This window comes from Ammospiza caudacuta, chromosome 7 (genome assembly GCF_027887145.1).
Source record: "Ammospiza caudacuta isolate bAmmCau1 chromosome 7, bAmmCau1.pri, whole genome shotgun sequence".
Classification (NCBI taxonomy): domain Eukaryota; kingdom Metazoa; phylum Chordata; class Aves; order Passeriformes; family Passerellidae; genus Ammospiza; species Ammospiza caudacuta.
The window spans coordinates 31,924,299-31,946,107 of record NC_080599.1 but is presented as its reverse complement, the minus strand read 5'-3'; the positions used below and the strand labels follow the sequence as shown (position 1 = coordinate 31,946,107).

Sequence of the window (21,809 nt, the reverse complement as noted above, 5' to 3'; positions counted from 1 at the left end):
GCCTCTGCCCGCGGAGGCACAGGCCGGGTGTCCCTGGGCCCTGCGGGCTTTGGCTCCTCGGCACACGGCAGCAGCCGCCCCTGGCTCACCCACAGAGCCCAGCGCAGCTCCCTCCCATGCCGGAGCTGTCCTTCTCTTTCCCCAGTACTGTCTCACAGAGCCAGAATCGAATTCCATGCTGGGACTTGTAGCAGCCCCGCCCTGCCCTGCCTCTCCAAGAGGAGCTTAAAGCTCCTGCAGGTACCAAGCACTGCGGCTAACGCAGGGCTCGAATGCAGGGCTCGCTGTGCAGCTGTGACCCTTTTGGTGGGGTTCAGGGGCATGCAGGGACCTCCCTGGGGCGGCAGGCCGGGGACTGAGGGGACAAGAGCGTCCGCAGCAGCCGCTCTGCACAACTGGAGGCCCCAGGCAGTTCCTAACTCACACCTCCTGGCAAACACCGGGTGCCCGGAGCCCAGCAGAGGTGGAACAGCAGCGAGGCTGAAAGGAGAAAGCGGGAATTGAAGGACAGCAGAGTGCTGGCGGGGCTGAAGGGAGCCTGGCGAATCCCCGCTCTGCAGGCCGAGATCTCCTCGGCACCTGCTGAGGGCCAGCACCGGGAACGGGACTGAGACATGCACAGAAGGGCTGGGCCTGCCGGGAGCCCCACGGTGCCGCTCAGCTGTGGCTGTCTCTGGCCTGCAGCTCGGGCTGGGCTGCATTCCCGGGCACTTTTTTCCCTTTGCAAGGCAAGACCAGGATTGTGGGTTTAATGAGCCTTCCACAAATACTATCGTGGTCTGGCTAATTCTGTCTCATACAGCCATCGCACAACTGGTTATGGAGCGAAAGCATAAAATAGAGTGTAATAGATGGCTGCCGAGGAAAACTAGCCCTGCCTGCAAATCGTGAATTAACTGCGGATGAAGCACCGAGCCTGTCGTGGTTCGGGGACAAGCCCGGCGGGGCTGTCGGATCCCCTGCCACTGCCGGAGCCGAGGGGAAGGGCAGGGGGCTGGGTGGGGCCCGGGGGCAGCTCCTGGCGCAGGGGGCGGCTGAGGGACCCCTCACTGCCGCCGCTGCCGCCCGCACGTGGCACCGAGGCCTTTCCGGCCCTCCCGGCGGCGGAAGCTGTTCCGGCTTCCGGCGGAAGCGCCGTCCCTCGCAGGTTGAGCCGGAGTCGGAGCGTTTCCGCCTCGCGGCCGCCGCACGCCCGGGGCCAGCCGAGCCCAGCCGAGCCGCGCCGCGCGCGGGGCGTTCCGCCGCTCGCCTCCGCTCAGACCGGTCTTAAGGCAGCGGCGCCGGCGGCCGAAGGATGTGGCGGAGGCGGCAGTGGCAGGCGCCGCGGCCGAGGGAGCCCTGAGCCCGAGCAGCGCTTCCCGGCCCCGCGACCCCCCGGCCCGGCAGCGACCCTCGGCCCGGCCCCCGCCGTCCCCCGCCCCTCGGCGACGTCGCCCACCGCGGCCCCGCCCGCCCCCACCGGGTCCCCGCGCCCTGGAGCCCCGCGCGGGCGCTGAGCGCAGCCCGTGAGCCGAGCGCAGCCAGGATGGCCTCGTCGTCCGGCAACGACGACGACCTCACCATCCCCAGGGCTGCCATCAACAAGATGATCAAAGAGACGCTGCCCAACGTCCGCGTGGCGAACGACGCCCGGGAGCTGGTGGTCAACTGCTGCACCGAGTTCATCCACCTCATCTCCTCCGAGGCCAACGAGATCTGCAACAAATCGGAGAAGAAAACTATCTCCCCGGAACACGTCATACAAGGTGAGCAGCCGCGGCCGCCGTGCCGGGTCGGGCACCTGTGAGCCGCTCCTGTCCCGCACCGCTTTTTGCTTTCCGTTTGCCTGTAGCTACGTAGGACACAAAGGCAGGGCTGGTGAGGGTGTGGAGGAGAAGCGTGTGCTGTCCGGCTGGCCAGGCGCTCTGTAGGAGAGGCTGTCTTTGTGTGGTTAGAGAGGCTGCTGGCTGTGCTCAGGACAGTTTCGTGCTTCAGAGAACCTGCGGTGCTGTGAGTGAAGTCACCAAATCTCTTCCTAGTACCTATGAAACGAGGTCTGCTTTTTCGAATGGAGACCTCGTGTTTTAAGAATTTGAATGTAGTAAATGTCTTTATAGTCGGAGATTGGTTATGTGGGGCCCAGGCTTTATTCCATGGTAGTGTTGTCTGAAATCTCTAAAGAGTATATTTCTTTAGGGCTGTCCTTACAGTCTCATTGTTTAATGTTGGATCTTCGTATCTGTTGCAGAAAGCATTTAAACGTGACCTATGCCCTTGTATCTTTCTGTGCTGTTGACTTGCACTTCTGCTTGCTTGAATAAAAGGCGAGTTCTCTCTCTGTGTCGTTTGTTTTTCTTTAAATTCTGTCGCAAATAAGGAGTTTTCTTGCCTCATCCTGAAGTCTGCATTAGGCATAGTTTTTTGTTAGAACTCATTTGCTTTGCTTCTTAAGCCGGGGTTGTTGATACTGGTGTTTGCTGCAAGCACATTTATAGCAGCAGTAGTGAAAGAGTACTTTACTCGGCTACCTAGTAGAGATATTAACAGCAGCATTTGTAGTACAGCTATTTTCAGGGCTGTGATGGTATCAAGTTAATTTAAAAAATGTTGTGGTTGTATGATTTTTTAAAGTAATATTTGCTGTTTAAGCAAAAAAGAAAATCGGTTCGCTTGAAATTTATTAACTTGCTCACCAGAAGAGGTTCAAGTATTTAACTGGGTCATGAACTGCAAAAGAAAATACGTAGCATGTACGAGCTTTAATGTTAGATGAAATGCACGTAAGCTTGCAAGTTTAGTAAAGTAGCTCCATCACAGAAGCCTAGGATGTAAAGTAAAACCTGTGCTTGCACATGGAAGCATTCTTTAGGTGTGATGCTCTTTAATGCATGGGTAGTTTTTTCAAGTCACCACAAAAAACGTTTGAATTTAGTTCTTAACACAGGCATATACATGATCTTTAAGATTAAGGGCAGTAAAGGATTTATGTATGAAAGTATTTTGTACCCCGTAGTGGTGGTCTGTAGAAAAAAATTCACCTATTTCTGTCCTAGGCTTAGTCTGGGATTTTTGGAGAACAAATTGAAACTAAAGTGGATGTGCATAACATCAGCAGATGGTCCCATGCCAAGTATTTTGCTGGGTTCTATGTCCTTGTGTTATCACATCTTAGGGTTAGAAAAAGTTATTTTCAAATTAAATCTATACTTTGTAGTAAATTATTGCAATGTATCAATTTTTGTAATGTTATAGAGATGGAATGGATTTTCTGCTGTGCTTATGTTTAAGGAAACTGTAATTGCTATTAGCTCCTTTCAGATACTGGCAGATGATCCCTCTGTGAGGTTTGAGGGCTTTGTCTGCCAGTTTGGAAACAGTGATTGTGTATATAGGTAGAGTATTTCAGCATTTTCATCCATCTTCATACATTCTAGATAGTTGCTATTTTGAATGCCTCTTTATGCAGCAGCCTCACGACAATGATGGAACAAATGAGGCAATTGAAATCTGTTGGTTGTGGTCTCCCATGTATCTTTTTCCTTCTGAATGCTTAGAATCGATGAGGCTAATGGCCACACCGGTCCAGCCTAAGCACAAGGTGCTGCTCAGAGGAGGCTTTTGGTACTCTCTGAGAGCTGGATCTGGCATTGCAGATACAAGTGACCCTGTGGCTTTTGAGAATTTAGGGCAGAGCAGGGCTTCCTCTCAGGTGAGTTTGCTGGCTGACTGGGGCTGTAAACAAGAAGTTCCTAGATTGGGAGCAAGAAGCAGGAAGGGTGTTTTGCTGGGCCAGAAGAGGGGGAAGAGGCTCTGCAGCTGGTGACACTGCCACTGGACTGTGGAGGTGAGGTGAAGCTGCCCTTGGTCACTGTGCTGAGGTGTTTGGCACAGTGGTGCTTGAGACGCCCCTTCCTTTGCTGCCCTGTTAAAGTGCTTGTGTGGCCCTGTGCTGAGCAGGAGCTCTCTCCACCCTTGGGTTATACCTCAGATAGATGAGGTGCTTGCTTGTTGTTGTGTGGTGGCACTGGCCCAGTGCTGTCAACAGCCTAGGGAAGGGAAAGCAGAGGCTTCTTGCATCCCATTAGAGATCTGATTTGATAGATGCTCTCAGACTATGCCTACACTCACTGCTGGTAACAAAATGCAAGACGGCTTTCTTGGAGAATACCCAAAAGCATCAAGACTATGTAATAGTTGTAAGTGGAGATCTCCACGTTTGTTGTTGAGTTCCACCATCAGGAACCCAGCTGTGAATCTGCAGGTCAGGAAAGCAAATGAATGTTCTTCCATCCTGGAACAGAAAATGGAATCATTTGAGTGTTATGACTTGTGACAAAGCAGGCTTTTTCGGAGAAATGCAGTTTTCATTGAATTCTGAAAATGATGACTTGTAAAATCACCTTTTTTATGAAGTTGGTTACTTTGATTACTTGGTCTACATGGAATTGTCATGCAGTAAGGCAGGCTGTGGATTGATGTCAAATCTTGTCTCTTCTTTTAATGGACTGTTAGGATACTGACAGTGTATGTATTAGCACTTGATTTTAAGAGTCTCACATGACTGTTCATGTTTGGGATTTTATTTTGGAAGTTCTTTTTTTCTTTGAAAGGAGCAAAAAATTTAAAAGTCTCAGATATTAATGACTTGATTTTATAAAAGAAAAGTAGTACTAACTATGTGTCACTGATTACTCAGAGACCTGCACCTTCATGCCGTCATTAAGAGTAGGAGGAAACTGGGGAAGGGATAATTGGGATCTGGTGTTTGTAAATATGAGTTGTGTTATCCCCCTCAAATGCTATGTTTTGGAATTCAACTGTTTACATCTGGTGGGATAATTATAGTCTCAGGAAGATACTGAACTTTCAGCAATCTGGGTAGGATGGTATGTTTTAGACTCAAAAAATAAAAAGGCTTTGAGTTTTGATGAAATAGCAGCTCTGATAGAGTAGTAATCACTTGTCCCACATTTTAGCACCATGCTGGTATAAAGGGATTCATATTCCTTCCATTCATATGATTCTTATGTGTTCTGTAAGCTTTGGTGTGCTTCAGGAAGATGGTAAGCTTTGTAAGTTGTTTCACAGGCAGTAGAATTTTGATGCAGTAGATTTATGATGCATAAATCATAATCATTTATGGTTCTTCATAGCTTTCTTATATTTAATAGTTGTAAAAATCTGTCTTGGCTGTATCACATGGGGGGTTTGAATTTTATTTTTGTGTCTGTGCTATATTCAATTCACAATTGTAAGTTCTTTCCATTAATTTATTTTCTTTTAAAGACCATGTAAAATTTCTGTAAAAACCCAGCTTGCTGTTAACTTCAGACTCAGCAGTTGCTCATACTCTGATGCAGCAGATTGCCAAGCTTGGTCTTTAGACAAACACCTCTGGTTTTGCTGTGATGGTTTGTCTTAGTGATGTTAGACTTGTAGATTTCTTCAGTTTGGTTAAAAAAGTATGACTTAAAGAAGTTTACTGTATATACTGTTTACATTTTAAAATTGAATGAGTTCTTAAATATGTGTAAAATATTATGATAACCAGTTCTGGACTGTGAGACATGGATTTGCCTCCTTTGTGCTGAGGCTGGATGAAACAAGTTTCTGAAGTTTTTTGGTAATTCTCCTAGAAACTGTGGGCTAATTGGAAGAAGTGTTTCCAGTGTCTGTGTGTGGGCTGAGGCTGAACTGGCATACTGTCTCTGAAGTAATTTGATTATCTCTAAATCAGTTAAATGAGTTTGCCTTTTAACTTTTTTTTTTTTTTTTTTTTTTTTTTAAAGAAATAAGTATGATGTGAATTTCTTTGCCAGGTATTCCCTGTAAAAGGGAAGGCAGTGCTGTGTGACTAGAGGGCAGCACCCACAGCCCTGTTGAAGAACACAGTGTGTGAGTTGTCTGCCTTAGTCCAAGCTGGAAGCTGAAAACTTAAGAGAACGCCTTTGGGTTATTGTTTAGATTATGGTACCATGATGTGCTGCTGTAGTTATGGCTAGGAAAATGTTGCTTACAAAACTGGTGTTAGAATATTGTCTGAGTTACTGTAAGAAAGATCTTGTTTGTAACAAGTTGTTGGTTGCTGTTGTGCAGTTTAGTGCTATTTCTTAGCTTGTCACAAAAGTTTGAAATTAAGGTAAAGGTTAAAGCAACTCTTGTATTGTAAACTCTGAATTGTGTAAATGCTGGAAATTAACCATGTTTTTTATTAAACTGATACTTGTTTCTAGTAGAATTGGTGTTTATGTAATGTTTCCCGTATATTCTGTAATAGGTTCACATTGGGTGTGTGTGGAGGCATGTCATAGTAAATGATGCATGAGGAAACTGCCTTTTGTCACATGTGCTACCTGGGTTTTTATAATCCTTTCCATTACCTTTGCATTCTTTAAAAAACTGTTGTTGCAGGATATAGCTGCTTTTCCGATTTCTTTGGGCAGATAAAAGTGCAAGATTTTAGCTTCTGAATACATTTTAATGTGGAGATAAATAGAAGGGGTTCTGTTGAGAAATAAAACAATAAAGAGCTTATACATAACTTTATATAGCTTTATATGTGTGAACTATGCATTTTATATAGAAGAATTTAGATGCTAAAAGACAAAAGTTAAAATTCGGCAACCCAACATAATATTATTTATTTCTGCCTTTTTGAAGGATCTGTGATCACTTTACACGCATCACTTCTGCTCTGTTATAGGTTGCTAATTTACCTTCTACTGAAGACTTACAAACCTGGAAAGGTAGAATCTCTGAGAGAAAATTCAGATAGAAATTCAGTTAGGAAGGACTTCTTAACTGTATAAATGTTGTCGATTCTGATATAAAAGATGGGAAAAAGAGGTCTTTTGGAGAAAAATGCTTGTCTCTAGCACAGTGGATCTGAAAGCCCTGAATCCTCTGCAAGTACAAGCTTCTTTGGTTGTACTTGACAAACCTTAATTTTTTTAGCCTAAAAACATGTATTCCTACAGGACATAGCAGAAGAGAGAGGGAAAATAGCTGTCAGATCTTTTTAAGAATAGACATAAGTGATTACTGCTCTATCAGAGCTGCTGTTTCATCAAAACTCAAAGCCTTTTTATTTTTTCAGTCTTAAGCATACCATCCTACCCAGATAACTGAAAATTTACTATCTTCCTGAGGCTAGAATTATCCCACCAAATGTTTGTCACCAGATGATAGGAAAGTTACCAAATGTTTTGCTTTTTTTGTTGTTTTAACTAAACAAATCAATATCTATTATCAGAAACTTTGTAAAAGGTAAACAATGTCTTTTCTCCTCTTTTTTTGTTTCTTTCTAGCGCTAGAAAGTTTGGGGTTTGGCTCCTATATCAGTGAAGTCAAAGAAGTCTTACAAGAATGCAAAACAGTAGCACTAAAGAGAAGAAAGGCCAGTTCACGCTTGGAGAACCTCGGCATTCCGGAAGAAGAGCTACTAAGGCAGCAACAGGAATTATTTGCACAAGTAAGTGAAGCAATACTTGTCCTGATGGGGTTGGAATAATTCATGCTGCAGGTCTAGGGCCACACAAACGTGTGCACACCTCAAGAAGTATCCCCTTCCTTGGGAACTGATGTGGCATCTAAGATGCTATTGACCGTGGCCTGCTTGAATTGGCGAATCTGAAGTCACCAAATAAGAGGCTGCTACTTGATATTTCTGTGATTTGACATACAGGACTTTGTATGGGAACATATTTCATATTCTAGCTTTAAAAAGCATGGGGGTTTGCTGCTACTTGAGTATTTCCAGTCTATCATGGAGAATACATTAAGAATTAGTTGATGAAGTGAAAGATTAACAGCTGGTTTCTAGGAAATGACCTGTTTTGAAGCATTCAAAAGTGAAAATAGCTTTTCTGTTTCTGACCATCAGTGCACAAATGTTATTTCTTTTACTTGGAAAGAAACTTTATTCTTGGCAAGACTATAATTGAGTGAATTCATGCATAAATTTTTAAAGAGGCCATTGAGGCATGGAAAAAGCATTTGCCTGCAAATAGTGTACTCACATACACACACACACACACCCACTCACTCTGCTTCATCCCAGCCTTATCCCCCTCCATCTTTCCCAGATAGTCTATCATCTCCCAGTTTGACTAAAATCTTATTTTATTTATTTCTCTTTCCACCATCTTTCTCTCGACTACTCTTAGTTTGACAAGACCATTGTCTAAACAAAGAGCTTGGAAAATTATCTGGTATTGCTCTTTTCTCTTAACCAAGGCCAGAGTCTTATTTTCTCACTTTGCTTACTCTGATTTCCTCTGATGGAAATGCTTATTCAGTTAATGTCTGATTACTGTGACCTTCTCTCCCCTCTGCAATACTTTTATCTTGCTGAGACTGTTGTTTTTCATCTCATGACATGCCAACTACTTTAATCTTTATTGCATGATGAATTTTAAGGCATTTAAAATTTCAGCATAGCATGTAGCTATTGCAGTGAACTAGTTATGATCAAGTCACATGTACCTAACTCTTGTTTGACTGTACTAAATTAGAAGGACCATTATGACTGCTTCTGGATTTTGGACAAGATTTACAAATAGGCATTGTGTACCTATTTGATACCTGTTTTTTACGTACTATTTTGTGCAAGTAACTCAGCGTGATACACCTTGGTTTTGCTGCTTTTTTATTTTGTGTATTAAGGGTATCACTGAAAAATATAAATTAAAAAAAATTTCTGAAACCTCTTAATGCAAGCCACACTTCATCTAAGGAATAACAACTTGAAGAATATTCTTTTAAAATTCTGTTACTGTGCCTTAATTTCTAATTTAAGACAGTGCACGCCAGTTTGACGAGATTGTATGAATGCTTTTTAAAAATAGTATTTGGTAATATGGAAAATGTTTGCTTAGATTCAAGGATGACAGTCTCATTTTTCAAAAATAGTAGCTATAATGTGCTGTTGGAGGTACTGTAATTAGTCTTAAAAATAGTTACACGCATGCATGCTTATTTATTTGTGTTAATCTTTTTAATGTTCTAGAGCATGACACTAATGCTGACTTCTTGCTCTATTTTGAAAATACCTGTTGTTATGAATATTTGACCCCTCTAGCTTGGATGATTGTAAATATTTGAAGTCAGGGAATGTCTAATACCAATATTCATGTGTAAGTTTTTGTGCAAGACAAGGGTCTTCACGGGTTTGGGGTTTTTTTGGGGCTTCCTCACTGGCATTGTGCAGTAAATGAGTTAAGTTTACCAGATGCTATAGAGCTTCTTGGTCATTCCAGCTCAATGGAATTCTCAGTATGTGGGTTTTTTCTCTCTTGCCGTTTCTGCAATGGTGAAGTGTTGTCATTACAGATGTGGCTGTGAGGGTGGGCACTGACAGAGTGATGCATCCCGTGTGAGGCGCTGAGCTCTGTTTGCTGGAGCCTGCTCATGTGTCAGCTCTCGGAGTGTGCAGTAACCTTCGCTGCACCGGCTCAGTAGGGAGCCCCCTCCTGGCTGATAAAATGTGTGCCTTCCTACGTGGACAGATGCTGCTGCCTTTCCTTTGAAACTTTATGACATCTTAAATTGTGTTCCACCCTTGTAACTGTGCTACCACTTGAAGTTTGAAATACTGAAAAGTTTTCATGAGAAGAGGTTCTACTTCTGTATTTTTTTACTGCCAGAACAGAGGAAAATGTGACACTTTGTAATAAAAAGGGAACACTCGCCTTTTTTTCACATTGCTAACTTGACAAACAGGGTTTGATTGTTTTCCAGACGTTATCTTTTGGCATCTTATAGTTTGCAAAACTGAAAAAAATTTGATACTTTGGAAAAAAAATGGGAAAATTCAGTGAGTGCAGTAGGATTAGAAAGGAGATTATAATAGTCTTCGTGATAACTTGTAAAAGTAGAAGAGTAATTTTTCATTTTGAGAACATTTTCTTAATGGTCACCCAAAATAGAAATTGAAGTTGTAACTGTAACACAATTAATTAGTATATTGCTGAAATCAACAGGAGTTACCAAAAAACAAGTGAAAACCCTGGACAGAAAAATCAAGATTCATCAGCTGAACTATTTGAAATGTTTTGGTAGAATCTTTTTTATTTTTCATAGAAGTCTGTACTTTTCTGTAGCAAAGCCATCCTCAGCTGTCATACCTGAACCTGAGAAGACCGTGCCTTGCTCTGTTTTGCAAAGATTGCTTAGCAAAGTAAGATAATGGCTTGCTTTGTTTCTGTGATAATGTGTGTCTCTGTGGTTCAGTTGGATGATTTCATAATTGGAAGTTTTGGTATTTGTAATCAACAAAGCAATGCTGTTCTCATTTCTGAACTGTGATTAAATGTTAAGATCTCTTGGAACTGATGTCTAAAGTTTCCTTTGCTTAGCCTCAGTTAAATTTTTCATTAGTTAGTGGTTCAGCACAGTTGTTACAGTGGACCTTAAGTACACTAGTTTCTGTCTGTTGTTTTTGTAAGTGTAAGGCCTCAAAATAGTGGTGTCTTCAGAGGGAGAGAGAGTATAGCTAAACTTCTTGGTACAAATTATTAAGGTACTTCTCAATGTGGTTTTGCATATGTAGTTAATAAAGAAATATATTTTAAAAGGAATCTGCAGGTACAGATAAAAATGTGTTGAAAGAGAATCTGTTCTAGAGATTCTTCATGAGCTATGTATGGCCTTAACAATTAAATTCGTGTCTCTAGGCTAGACAACAGCAAGCAGAACTGGCACAGCAGGAATGGCTACAGATGCAACAAGCAGCTCAACAGGCACAGCTCGCTGCTGCCTCCGCCAGTGCATCCAATCAGGCAGGATCTTCTCAGGATGAAGATGATGAAGATGATATCTGAAAATCACCAGCTGAGTTGTCTTACTAAGAAATACTTTTCCTGCACAATGAAAACAGTGAAATGAATGCTTACCTGTAAGTTTGTATGCATCGTGGACTGGCAGTTGGTATTCTAGGGGTGTCTGCTGTTGTGTGCTGTACATGTATAAACTGTCTTTTTTGAACTCTTGAAGATTTAAGGTTCAGTATCATATCAACTTTGGATTTTTAATGGTGTATATGGAAATTTTAGATAGCAGTGCGTCATTTATTTGATCAATAAACAGTGTTACAATAAACAACATGTTTATAAAATATAGTGAGATTTATACAAAAAGCTCTAAATCCACATTTGCATTTCTTCCCTTTTAACTAAACTATGAAATCTTACTTAGAATTTTTAATTGTTTTTTGGGGGAGTGGTACAGTAGACATAATCTGTTAACATGAAAAAAAAAGTAGAGTTCAGCATAGAAGAGTCTGAATTCTTAGTTCTTTTTAAAATGAGGATGTATATGGCAATAAATATTATATATGCTCGAATACCACACTTGTTAAAATTTGAAAATTATACATTTTCACCAAGCTAGGAAAAGGTATGTTTAATAGGAGTTGTACAAATTCAGTCTTTTTTTTTTGTATAGGGGTGAAAAAAAATAAACCCATGGTTTTATTATGACATCCTTTTGACAGTCCTAACTGAGTATTTCACTTCAAAGGCTGCCTGGTTTGAAGAACTAACTCTTCTTTTACTTCACTCCAGTTTAATGTTAACTGTTGTTGATGGTATTTTGTAGTCCAGATTTATTCATATTGTTGAAATATAAAGCTGGAACTTAAAGAAACAAAATTGTTTTCTGCTGATGTGACAGGGAGTGATTACGTATTTAAGACCAAGAGGGCAAAAGCTGACCCTAACAGCATGTTTGTCAAAAAAGAGAGAATTTATTTAACCTTGATTAGTCATTGTCAGCATAATGCTAACATTCTCCAGACTAGATTGCCACTGGTTTACTAAGATACCTTGTTGAGAGACAACATTTTCTTCACTCAAATTGGTTTGTAGGTAAGTCCAGGTTTCTGATAAATTGTTCCCCAAGAGTGATCAGCAGCAATACATGAAACAGAAATGATATACTTGTCCTTTTGATAGTTCTGTTGATTTAATGGATGAGCAGCTGTCCTTTGTGTTGAAATAAAGCACAGTAGTGTCCATTGCTGAGTTTTAATGTGTTACTTGAAGTAATACTGGCATATCTTGTGGTACACTAATCTGAGCAGACTAGAAAAGCCACTTGCATGCTGCTGTAGTTGACCTCATAGCTCTCAGACAATGGGGATGGTTTTACCAAGCGATGTCCTCGTGAGTTGCTCTAGTTGGAATTCTTGAGGAGGGCTGCAGCAGTCTGTTTACATCAGGATGCAAACAGCAAATGGTGGGCCCGTTTTTACAAAAAGATCTGAACAAGATACAATTGGCATGTATTCAGATCTCAGTCACATAGTGACTTTTGATTTAAATTTGAGAGGTTTTAAGTTGCATATTGAATAAATGTGAACGTGTCTTTAAAAGCAGTAATGCAGTTAAAATTCAGAAGAGTATTTGTTTGAATGTTTTAGTTTAAAAAAGAAAAAAAAAACAACAACTTTCCTGGATACCAGATAAAATGTTAGGCAAGGTTTGACTGAGGAAGTGGTTTTCTGTAAAGGTTTAAGTACCAAAGGTAGAAAATCTAGTCTAGTGATACAATGTTAATGTGCAGTGTTGGCTTTTCTAATTTGTACTGTAACACCTTCACACTTTCTATTTTAAATGAGTCTTTTCCTTCTAAATAATACTAGGTATATTTTCACACCTTTCTTTTCTGATGCAGAAATCAGGTTAACATTTTACTGCATCTGGTATGTATGGTGTAATGTTTGAATTTTTGTGACCTTTCTTTTTGGACATTCTTGTGCTTTTTCATATGCTGTATTCTTCAAGCAATAAAATTCTGATGTGTTTTTATAAAATTGCTTTTATATTTAATGAACAGTCTGTCTTCTTCATTTCCTTTATAAACAAGAAAAAGACTTCTGAAGCCCTGTTTTTATTTTGGCTTACTGGACACTTTTTGTGACCTGACATCTTTACAGCCAGAGTGATGTTGGATTGGATTGCTGTGCACTGGGGTTGTTATTGCTTGCAAACAACATATCTGGGCTTGACCTGCTCTCTTTCCTCTTGGGAATTGCATTTAGTATTTATGTATTTTTATAACTTGACATTCTGCACCTGAGAGCTGCACAGAAGCTGCTGTAGATTGTGTACCAGCTGCTGAAACACTTTCATAAAGTGAAAGGCTACAGGCAGAGGCTGAGGTAGTAAGAATTTCATGTAGTCATGATTAGAGATTACTTATTCAGCCATTCTTCCCCAAGTATGAAAATAAACTCTGGCACTTTCAGGAAAATCTTCACTGGTGTTTCAACAAACAAATTTTGTATTACTTTGCTGTTGTGCTTCCATGCAGGAGCTGCTCAGTGAAGACAGATTTCTGAATTTATGGTACCCCTGATGATTTTGGTACACCAGGTACATAGAGCATAAAGTTTGGTTAGTGAACTGTATTGTTGCTTTGTCTCACAAGAAACATGTATAAGGATGTGTCTGTTTCTTAAATATTGAGTTGATAAGATTATCTGTGGGTTTTCCATAATTACTTTCAAAGTGCTCAAGTGACTTACTCATGAATTCTTTCTATTCTATTACTTTAATAAAGTGCACATCTGCATGACATTGTGGATAATGAATATAGTTGTATTTACTACACTGAGGTACTTTTAAAGGAGTATCTGAGGGATTCTAAACATCAAATGCCTTAAATGGTATTTGATGGGATTTCAGTAGTTGCATGTGGCTAATTGAGCTGCATTTTGAAACACTGGAATTTCTGCCACAATGGAAAATGTCCCTGAAAACCACAAATATAAATTATGTTCTTCAGATTTTGTAAATCTCCACAGAGGAGGACTGTGAATTGTAATGCTTGGTTGATCATTTTGTATGGCAAGATTGTTTACAGTTGAAACAAAGCCGAGTAAAGGTGACTTGGCATTTGAAACAATGCCAAGTAAAATGACTTAATGATCACTGTGAAACAGCCAAACCCTTACTCTGAAATGTGTACCTCATTTTTGTTTCCTAGGGTTGGATTGTGATTTTGTGTAAGCCATGCACCAAACAATGTGGAAGGAGGAGGAGGGGAGGTTTATATGGAAGATAAAGCATGCTATGGTGAAATTTACTTTTGGTATTATACTGTTTAGCTGTCTAATCTGGAAAAGTTGTACTCTGCAGCTTTACAGTGAGAGCACATCAGTGGGATGCTGACCAGTGTTCAGATGGATTTTACTTACAGTCAGTACTGGCTCTTGGAGCCCTCAGACTTGTTAAAAGGACACTCAATTCATGTGCCATCTGGGACTAAAGGATGCTGGATGGATGCAACTCACTGATGCAAAGGAGCGTCTTTGAGCCTTGCTGTCAGCCCATTAAGGTTTGCTTGCAATCAGGACCAATATGTTCCTTTTCAAAATACATTTGTGCTTAGTTTGAATTTTTTTCCTGATTTAAATGAGTGCTTTTTGTTTGGATTCCATGCCACCATTGCTACAGAAATCTGTAAGAATTTATTAATGGCTTTGGAAGTACTTGCTACAGTTGTTGGGTATGTGGGGCAACAAATGTGCTAGAGCTGTGCACTTTTGGAAAGAAGCAGAGTGAAAATGTTCTGTTCTGTAGTGCTTTGCTGTAATACAACTGAAGCCAATACCTGGGGAGTGGAGGTTTTGCAATAAAATAATTAGACAGTGAATCCAGTTGGATACACCTAATCCCATAAATCAGTCATGGATAAATCCAATAAAGACAGGTTCTGCTGTGTGGGTGAATCTAGTAGAAACTTCAGTAATCTGGAAATCTGTAATAGATGATGCTCCTGCCTATGTTGGGAAAAGAGATGTTTCATTTTAATTTGTCACGGCCATGATTTCTTGTTGCATCAACTGCAGGAATACATGAAAACTTCTATCTCACAGCTTGAACCAAAAGTTCAGGTAAGGATGGACCATACTTGTTACAACCAGTTTGGGTTTTTTCCTGCATTTTAAATGTGAACAGCTACTATGCTTTATATATCTGGGGTGAAGATTTATAAGAGGTATATTAAACTATGTAAAGATTACACTTAATTTTAAGCCTGGATGTTCATATGGTTAATTTTTGTAATACTTCAGAGATTTTTTTGTCTTGTTTCAAAGGAAATAATTGGTTTCTCCCTCAGCCCCCACCCAGGGTGACTAACATTGGAGTAGTAATATTGCATGGTATAACTTTGAATGATTTCCACACTCATTTCAGTAGTAATTAGTCCAGTTTTGGTATTAGTTCAAAACTTACTAGTCAGTAATCATAAACTTTTACATCTTCAAAGCATAATACAAGTAGTAATCAGGTGTGGGCAATGTTACACTGTGCTTTGAAGTTAATACTTTCACATGCTACAGAACTAAAAGGTGCTGCACTATGTAAAGGAAAAAGATGTTATCTTCAGGGTTGGGTGAATCATCTAGAGAGCAAATAGTTGGGAAAACAAACTTGTAAAAGTCATTGTCAGAGATGAAAACATTTATTTGTAATAGCATAATGCCTGGGATTTCTGGTTATGGACTAGGACTTGGTTTTATTAATGTTGTATTCAAGTTTCATTCTGTCAGCTCAGAGTGAAAAACCACAGCTGAATTAGAAATCAAATTCAATGTTGTTTTAGTTTCAGGTAGTTTGTTTTCTCAGTTAGGTAGCAGTGTAATCCATGGAAGAGAAGTAAATTTGTCAGGGCAGTGGCAGTGTTACCAAAGCAAAATCTGACAGTCTTCACCATCCCAGCCTGCAATAAAGAAGACATCACTGTAAAAATTTTAGAAAATATGTATGAAGGAGTCATGTGACTAACACATATAATTTTTTTTATTCTACTGTAATGTAAACACCTAACTGGTGCCATTTTCACACACAGATAATTAATATTCAAGCAGGTAAAAATCAGAATTTAAATTCAGTTGCATCTTAAGTATGTACTTACATATATCTTCCATATTATCTGATTAGCTATTCTATACCTGTGGTAATTTAGTTGTCTCGGATTGTTGGGAAAGTTGTATGCAACTAAACTCATTAAATCATTAATAACTTGTTTTTGTTTTCAATATGTTCTAATGTTGGAAACAATAATATTTTCATTTCTACAAAAAATTTACAGTTTTTGAGATGCCTTTGTTTAAAAAAATGTTATGCTAAAATTGTAAACAAAATAAAATGTTAGGGACAAAAAATTAGTTTATCTTGGTACATTATATCATTTAAATGTAGGGACAGTTTTTGAATGAATAGGAAAAGGTATTTATCCTGTCTGCAGGATGTGAAAATGGGTCTAAACTCAATGTCACTTCTGTTAATGAGTTATCCTTTCCAATATGTGTAAAAAATATTAATTATTATTTTACCTTTATTAAAAATGCTAGTGGATGTTCTGAGGCAAAGCTCAGTGCTCAGACTTTGCTCTCAGGAAGGCGATGGGCTGGCAGGGATCCCTTCCCAATAGGAGGGTCTGGGCCATGAACCGCACGGTGCTGTGGGAAGAGCTGTGAGAGCAGGCAGGGCTGGAGGGGGACATTGCACTCATTGTAGCTGTGGTTTTGGTTTACTTGTGTGCAAAAGGGATTGAGAATTCCCCCGTTCACTAAAATGAAATCTCTAGTATTGACTGCGTTAAAATAGCATAATTAAAAGTTTCACTTTTATGGACACAGGATAAAGCTTCTGAATGCTGAGTGTTTTCAAACACATCTGTGTTGGGATGTATTTCTGTAACCTGCTTCAGTGGTGTCTATATTCCAAGCCAGAGGGGCAATTTATTCCTCAAATTGAATCAAATTGAATCAAATTTTTAATTCGGTGCTGAAAATTGTGCATTTTTTAATGTGAAAAAAGGACATAGGAAGTAGTGACATGATAACCTTTTTTTGTGGATTAGGTATTAAGGACACAAAGTAGCAGCACAACTCAACTCTTAAGTTCTGTGTCTTTAATTGTTTGAAATTTATCAGCTGATAAGGTCTGAACATAAGGTGAGTTCTGTCTTTACTAAGATAGTGGTAAATCCAAAGGGAAAAGCCTTGGCTACTAGAAGATGAGTGTGTTAGGAAGGAAAAAGAACAGTCTCAGTAAGTTGTGTATATTCTTCTCTTTCATGTAACCCTGTCTCAAAGGGAAAAATGTACAAAGGGATGTGGAGGAAAAGTCTCTTACTAGGATGCAATTGGCTGTTGGATTTGATCTGCCTTTGAAATCCAAAGAGCAAGCATTGCACTTTGAATTCTGTTAAATAGAATGTGTACTGTCACAAAACCAAAATTCTTCAATCGTTAAGTGATTTATTTTTGGATTTGTTCCTCTGGGATTATTTGAAAATTTCTTTAGTTAGTCTCTGATCACTTGGAACAAATGAGAGTGATAAACTGAGTTTTAGCTATCTTTACTAAAGTGATATGGAGAGATAGAAATGTAAATAAGGATTTGCTTAGTGGGATATCTATTCTGTGCACAGCACACTTCTCATTCCCATTGTTGATTTATTTCCTGATTCCTCTTCTTTTAATGTGATTAGTAGTGGGAAGGAAATCTTTTTCTTTGACATGTGAATAACTTTTGAGTTTTCCTACAGATTGTGATCCTTTGGAATTTTTTCCACGCATCAATTAAATGTGGTATTATGGACATCAACTTTCTCATGAAAGGAGGAACCACCCCAGACATAAAATAAGGGAAGTAAGTGTGAAATTAAACCCTGGGCACAGAAATGAAATCCTCTAAGGGAGAGAAGTGACGACCTGCAGTTGCATGGAAGGTAGGACAATCAAGGGGTCGCTGGCGCTCTCGGTTTCCCGTTCCTGTAACTCGCAGGCGTTCGGTGGGACGGGACCAGTGGTGGCAGCAGCGGCGGTGCCGTGTCCGTGGCGCTGCCGGCAGGCGGCTGTCGAGCCCAGGATATGGACATGGCTTTGGGCTGTGCGTGCCCAAACTGCTGAGGGTGACCCGAGCCGCTCTGTGCTGATAATGCCTGAACCAGTTCGAAACTAAAACTCGCTAGGCAGATTAAACAGTAACCTAGGATGCCGAGCGTAAGGCACATTTTGCACAACTGCGCATACATTTGTTTCTGATTGTAATTCAAAGTCAGATGATAGTAAAATATTGCTTAGCAAATCTTAAAATGGGTGGTGCTGATCCTTTGCTACCCATTCATCCGCTATTCATTTTTCTACAGCTTGAATTGGTACCATGACAGTCTCCATCTTTCCTTATTGATATGTATGTCAATCCATACACTCTGCTTGAAAGCTGCTATTGATGCTGAGAGCAGTGACTGTTCAAGCTTTTGGTTATTATCTAAAAGCTATAATCTTTATGCCTGTAGATAATATGGTAATGAAAAAAAATTGAATCTAGAATTCACCATGGCCATACTTAACTCTGCACATCAGATACAGCTTGGTGTTCTTTTAGTTTAAAGAAATGTGCACGGAAGGGGTTGGTGGGAGAATGGAGAGGACATGGGTTAGGTCAACTGGAGGTAGCAGAAATTAAGGTAGCAAAGCCATTTATGGTTATGTTTTGATATAATTCTGAAGGGATGTACAGTGGAAGCAAATGGATTTATAGTATTCAAGCAGGCAATGAAAGCATTAGAGACTTGAAAATCATATTTTAAAGTAATGATTTTTGTGTGTTCCCTGATACTTCGTGATTGTCCAGCCTCTGGGTTGGGAAACAGTTTATATTACCAAAAGGAAATGCTGAATTATCATGTGATAGTCTTGTTTCACTGGGAAAAAAATGGCTGTGAAATAAGGCTGTTTGTACTTATAATATTGCTAGTTGTTGCTGATTGACAACAGATTTTCTCTGCTACATATGGCAAGGAAAGATGTGCTCTTGGTTATAGTGCAGGAAAGAAAAAGTGAGCACAGGATGTTTTGTAAAAGCAGATGGAAGTTCTCATTTTTCCTCCTATTTATAGCTGGTGTTTGTAGTGTCCTTTCAGTTCTGTTATCCAATCATTGTTGATGTATTTCTGTTTGCTGAGATGAGAGGGAAAAGAAAGAAACAAGCCTTTCTTTTGCTATGTAAAAGTCATTTCAGTACAGGAACTGGATGGAAAAAGACGGAGGGATACAATTCTTCCCACAAAAATTCAGAGATAGGAGAAAAATTAGAATTAGGGCATTCCAAGCAGTGGCTGAGTTTGCACTATTAAATGAAATTTTCCTTCTGCCTTGAAGCAGAAAGTCTAACTAATGTGGTCTCACTAATACAGTTTCCTGGTAATTTTCTGCTTTAAATAAAAAACAAATCAGTACTCAGAGTAAAACCATAAGTTTATTTTGCCTAATAGTTGAAATAGGAACTGAGTGGTAGTAAATCTCTAGGCAGATGCTGAGCTCCCAGCACTTTGCATTCTGCTGGTTATGGTTAACCAGGCTCTGGGAGACACAGGAAGTCTGTGGGGAGCTAAGCACAAGCTGAAGTGTCAGGACACCTATTCTTTTGTCTCAGAGTATTTCCTGAGCTGTGAAGTAATGATTATCCACTCACCACATGGAAGTGTTATGAACATCAATATTTTTTAAAATTAGAGCACTTAGAGTGCTGGTGATGGGGGAAATACATGTGTAAAGGAAGAAGGGAGCTAAATTCTTTTGGTTTTGAAGCAGAAAGGGATAATACAGTTTTTGCAACCTTCTTATTTTTTGTGAAGCAAAAATCCAATTTTAATATGACAAAGAGACTGCTGGCTAGCAGAGAAAAGGATTAATGGCACCTCACACTGAGACAGAGATATTTGGAAGTAATTTGTTTGGTCCTGCTGAGTTTTGTGGCAGTGGAAAGCTAAGCTGCTTCTGTCTTTAGAAAGTGCGCCCACAGGGAGTGCCAGACAGCTTTTCTGCCACTCCAAATTAATGATTCAGATTGTTTTTCTGCCAAGATAATATCCTTAGGTACACTTGGAAACTCAAGTAGATTCTGTTGAAAAGGGAACAGAATTAACAAAATACACAACTACTGTAATAGTTAGAATTATGTGGATTCAGTCCAAATGCAGAATTGGGCAGTTTTCTTTAAAGCCTGCATTAATGAGTCAATGTTGGGTGAAACATCTAAATATAAAAGTAAATTTTCTAAGCTAAAAATAAGTTGTCATCGTCTGTCAGAAGAAGGTAGTGGTTCACGAGGCTACTAGAACTATTCAATTTATCATGAAGCCTTTGCTGCGTTTAACATTACTTGAATATGTCTTTAATATGTTCTTGAGTCCCTTTGGTTGCATCCCCTCCTCCAAATGATGATTTTAAGGATGTGACTAGAAGAGTAAAAATATTTAGGGTAATATTTGTTTAGTTATTTCTAGGCTTAGGGTCAATTGCATTCCCTGATAATGGAAACAATGTCACAATTCTCAGTGATTCATTTTTCTGTTTCTGGTAATGTCCCACAGAGATGTGGTAGACTCTTCCCCTTGTTTTACAGCTTGCTCATCTCACATCCTCAACTGTTAAACGGGAGGAGAGCTCAGAATTTATATGGGAATCTCCTAAAGCAAGAGTTTGCTTAAGCAGGAAAAGGGGTAACAGTGAATGGTGTCAGATTTCTCACTAAGCTGAAGTGGTAAGTATTATGCTGCTGAGACTTCTGCTTCATTTTCAATGAATTAAAAATTTGTCTCAGTCACATGGTCTTAATATGCTGTTCATGAATTCCAAATCTTGCAACAATTTGTCTAAATGCTTTTTGTCTCTTAACTCCAAATTCATTATCTGTGTAGTTTATTGTGATCTATAATCTTTACTGATTGACTTTTAGGTAAGTAAAGGTGAAATGCACATCTCTATGTATGTACCTGATACATATATGTGTGTTTTTGGAAGTATGGGTTAAAAGCCAACTAAAAATCAGAAAGCAATCTTGAAAATAGTTGTGCCCATATTTAAATTCAAACACTAATAAAACTACTGAAATATGTTGGGAAGAAATAGGCCTTGCACTTGACTTTTTGGAATCTTCATCCTTTGAGGCAGATTTTGTACTAATTATCTACAAAATGAGAATCACAATGCCTGCAGAAACACTAGGTTGGGTCCCAGAAACAGTATGTTAGTGTGTACAGTTTCCAATCACCCTGATTTCCCAAGTCTAACTGCTAACCTCCAAAGATGAATAATTAGCCAGACTGCAGCAGTGCTCTGGTACAGTGATAGTCTCCTATTCTGGTGCTAGCTTGTTCAAAGCCTGCTCTGGAATATCTTTTGGTTGCTCCTCTTTATCGTGTACATGTGCTCTTAAAAGGCAGGAACACCCAGAGCTGTTGTGCTAACACCTGTCCTATTTTAGAGTATTTCAGAGCAGCCTCTCAATCAGTTCAGGAGGTTGTGAAGTTACTCAGAATCTCTGGAACATCCCGATGCTTGCTTTACCTTTGTGTTTGTAAAGGTGTTTTTCAGGGAGAGCTGCCTGGAAAGAAGGAATCCTGTTTGTCCTGGGAAAACCTCTCATTGCTAAAATTAGGCTTTTTAAGCACTACTGAGTAGCTAAATATTGTATTAATGTACCCATGATACAGGCTGTAGTTTCCTTCTCCTAAAATGTCTACAAATTACTAGAAAACATTTGATTTTGTTACATTGCTCTAAATTCTGACTATTTACTTCTATTTGCAGAAATTTGCACCTCACCTTTCCTACCATCTCAATTTGTGATTTACATATAGAGCTGTGATGTAAACAATACAAAAATCGTTGTTTACGTCTGTGTGTCGGCGCGGTGCCCGGTGAGGAGGGGGCGAGCCGGGGCCGGGCCGCTGCCGGCCGTGACTCAGCGCTTTGGGGAGGCGGGGAGGCCTCGTAGCCGGCCAGGACAAAGCCCCGGGGCCTCGCC

The 21,809-nt window shown here is 40.0% G+C and overlaps 1 protein-coding gene across 1 annotated transcript; it reads left to right on the top strand.

Annotated features, from left to right (window-relative positions):
* The first annotated feature begins 1,210 nt into the window (after window positions 1–1,210).
* DR1 (down-regulator of transcription 1) lies at window positions 1,211–12,806 on the top strand. Its single transcript, XM_058808423.1, has 3 exons — window positions 1,211–1,745; window positions 7,287–7,450; window positions 10,653–12,806. The coding sequence occupies exons 1-3, from the start codon at window positions 1,526–1,528 to the stop codon at window positions 10,797–10,799; spliced, it is 531 nt and encodes a 176-aa protein (XP_058664406.1). The 5' UTR covers window positions 1,211–1,525; the 3' UTR covers window positions 10,800–12,806.
* Window positions 12,807–21,809: the final 9,003 nt, after the last annotated feature.

Coding starts and splice junctions, on each gene's coding strand:
- DR1 (XM_058808423.1), top strand. CDS start 1,526: ATGGCCTCGTCGTCCGGCAACGACGACGACCTCACCATCCCCAGGGCT. Junction 1,746..7,286: donor CCCGGAACACGTCATACAAG/GTGAGCAGCCGC, acceptor GTTTCTTTCTAG/CGCTAGAAAGTTTGGGGTTT. Junction 7,451..10,652: donor AACAGGAATTATTTGCACAA/GTAAGTGAAGCA, acceptor TCGTGTCTCTAG/GCTAGACAACAGCAAGCAGA.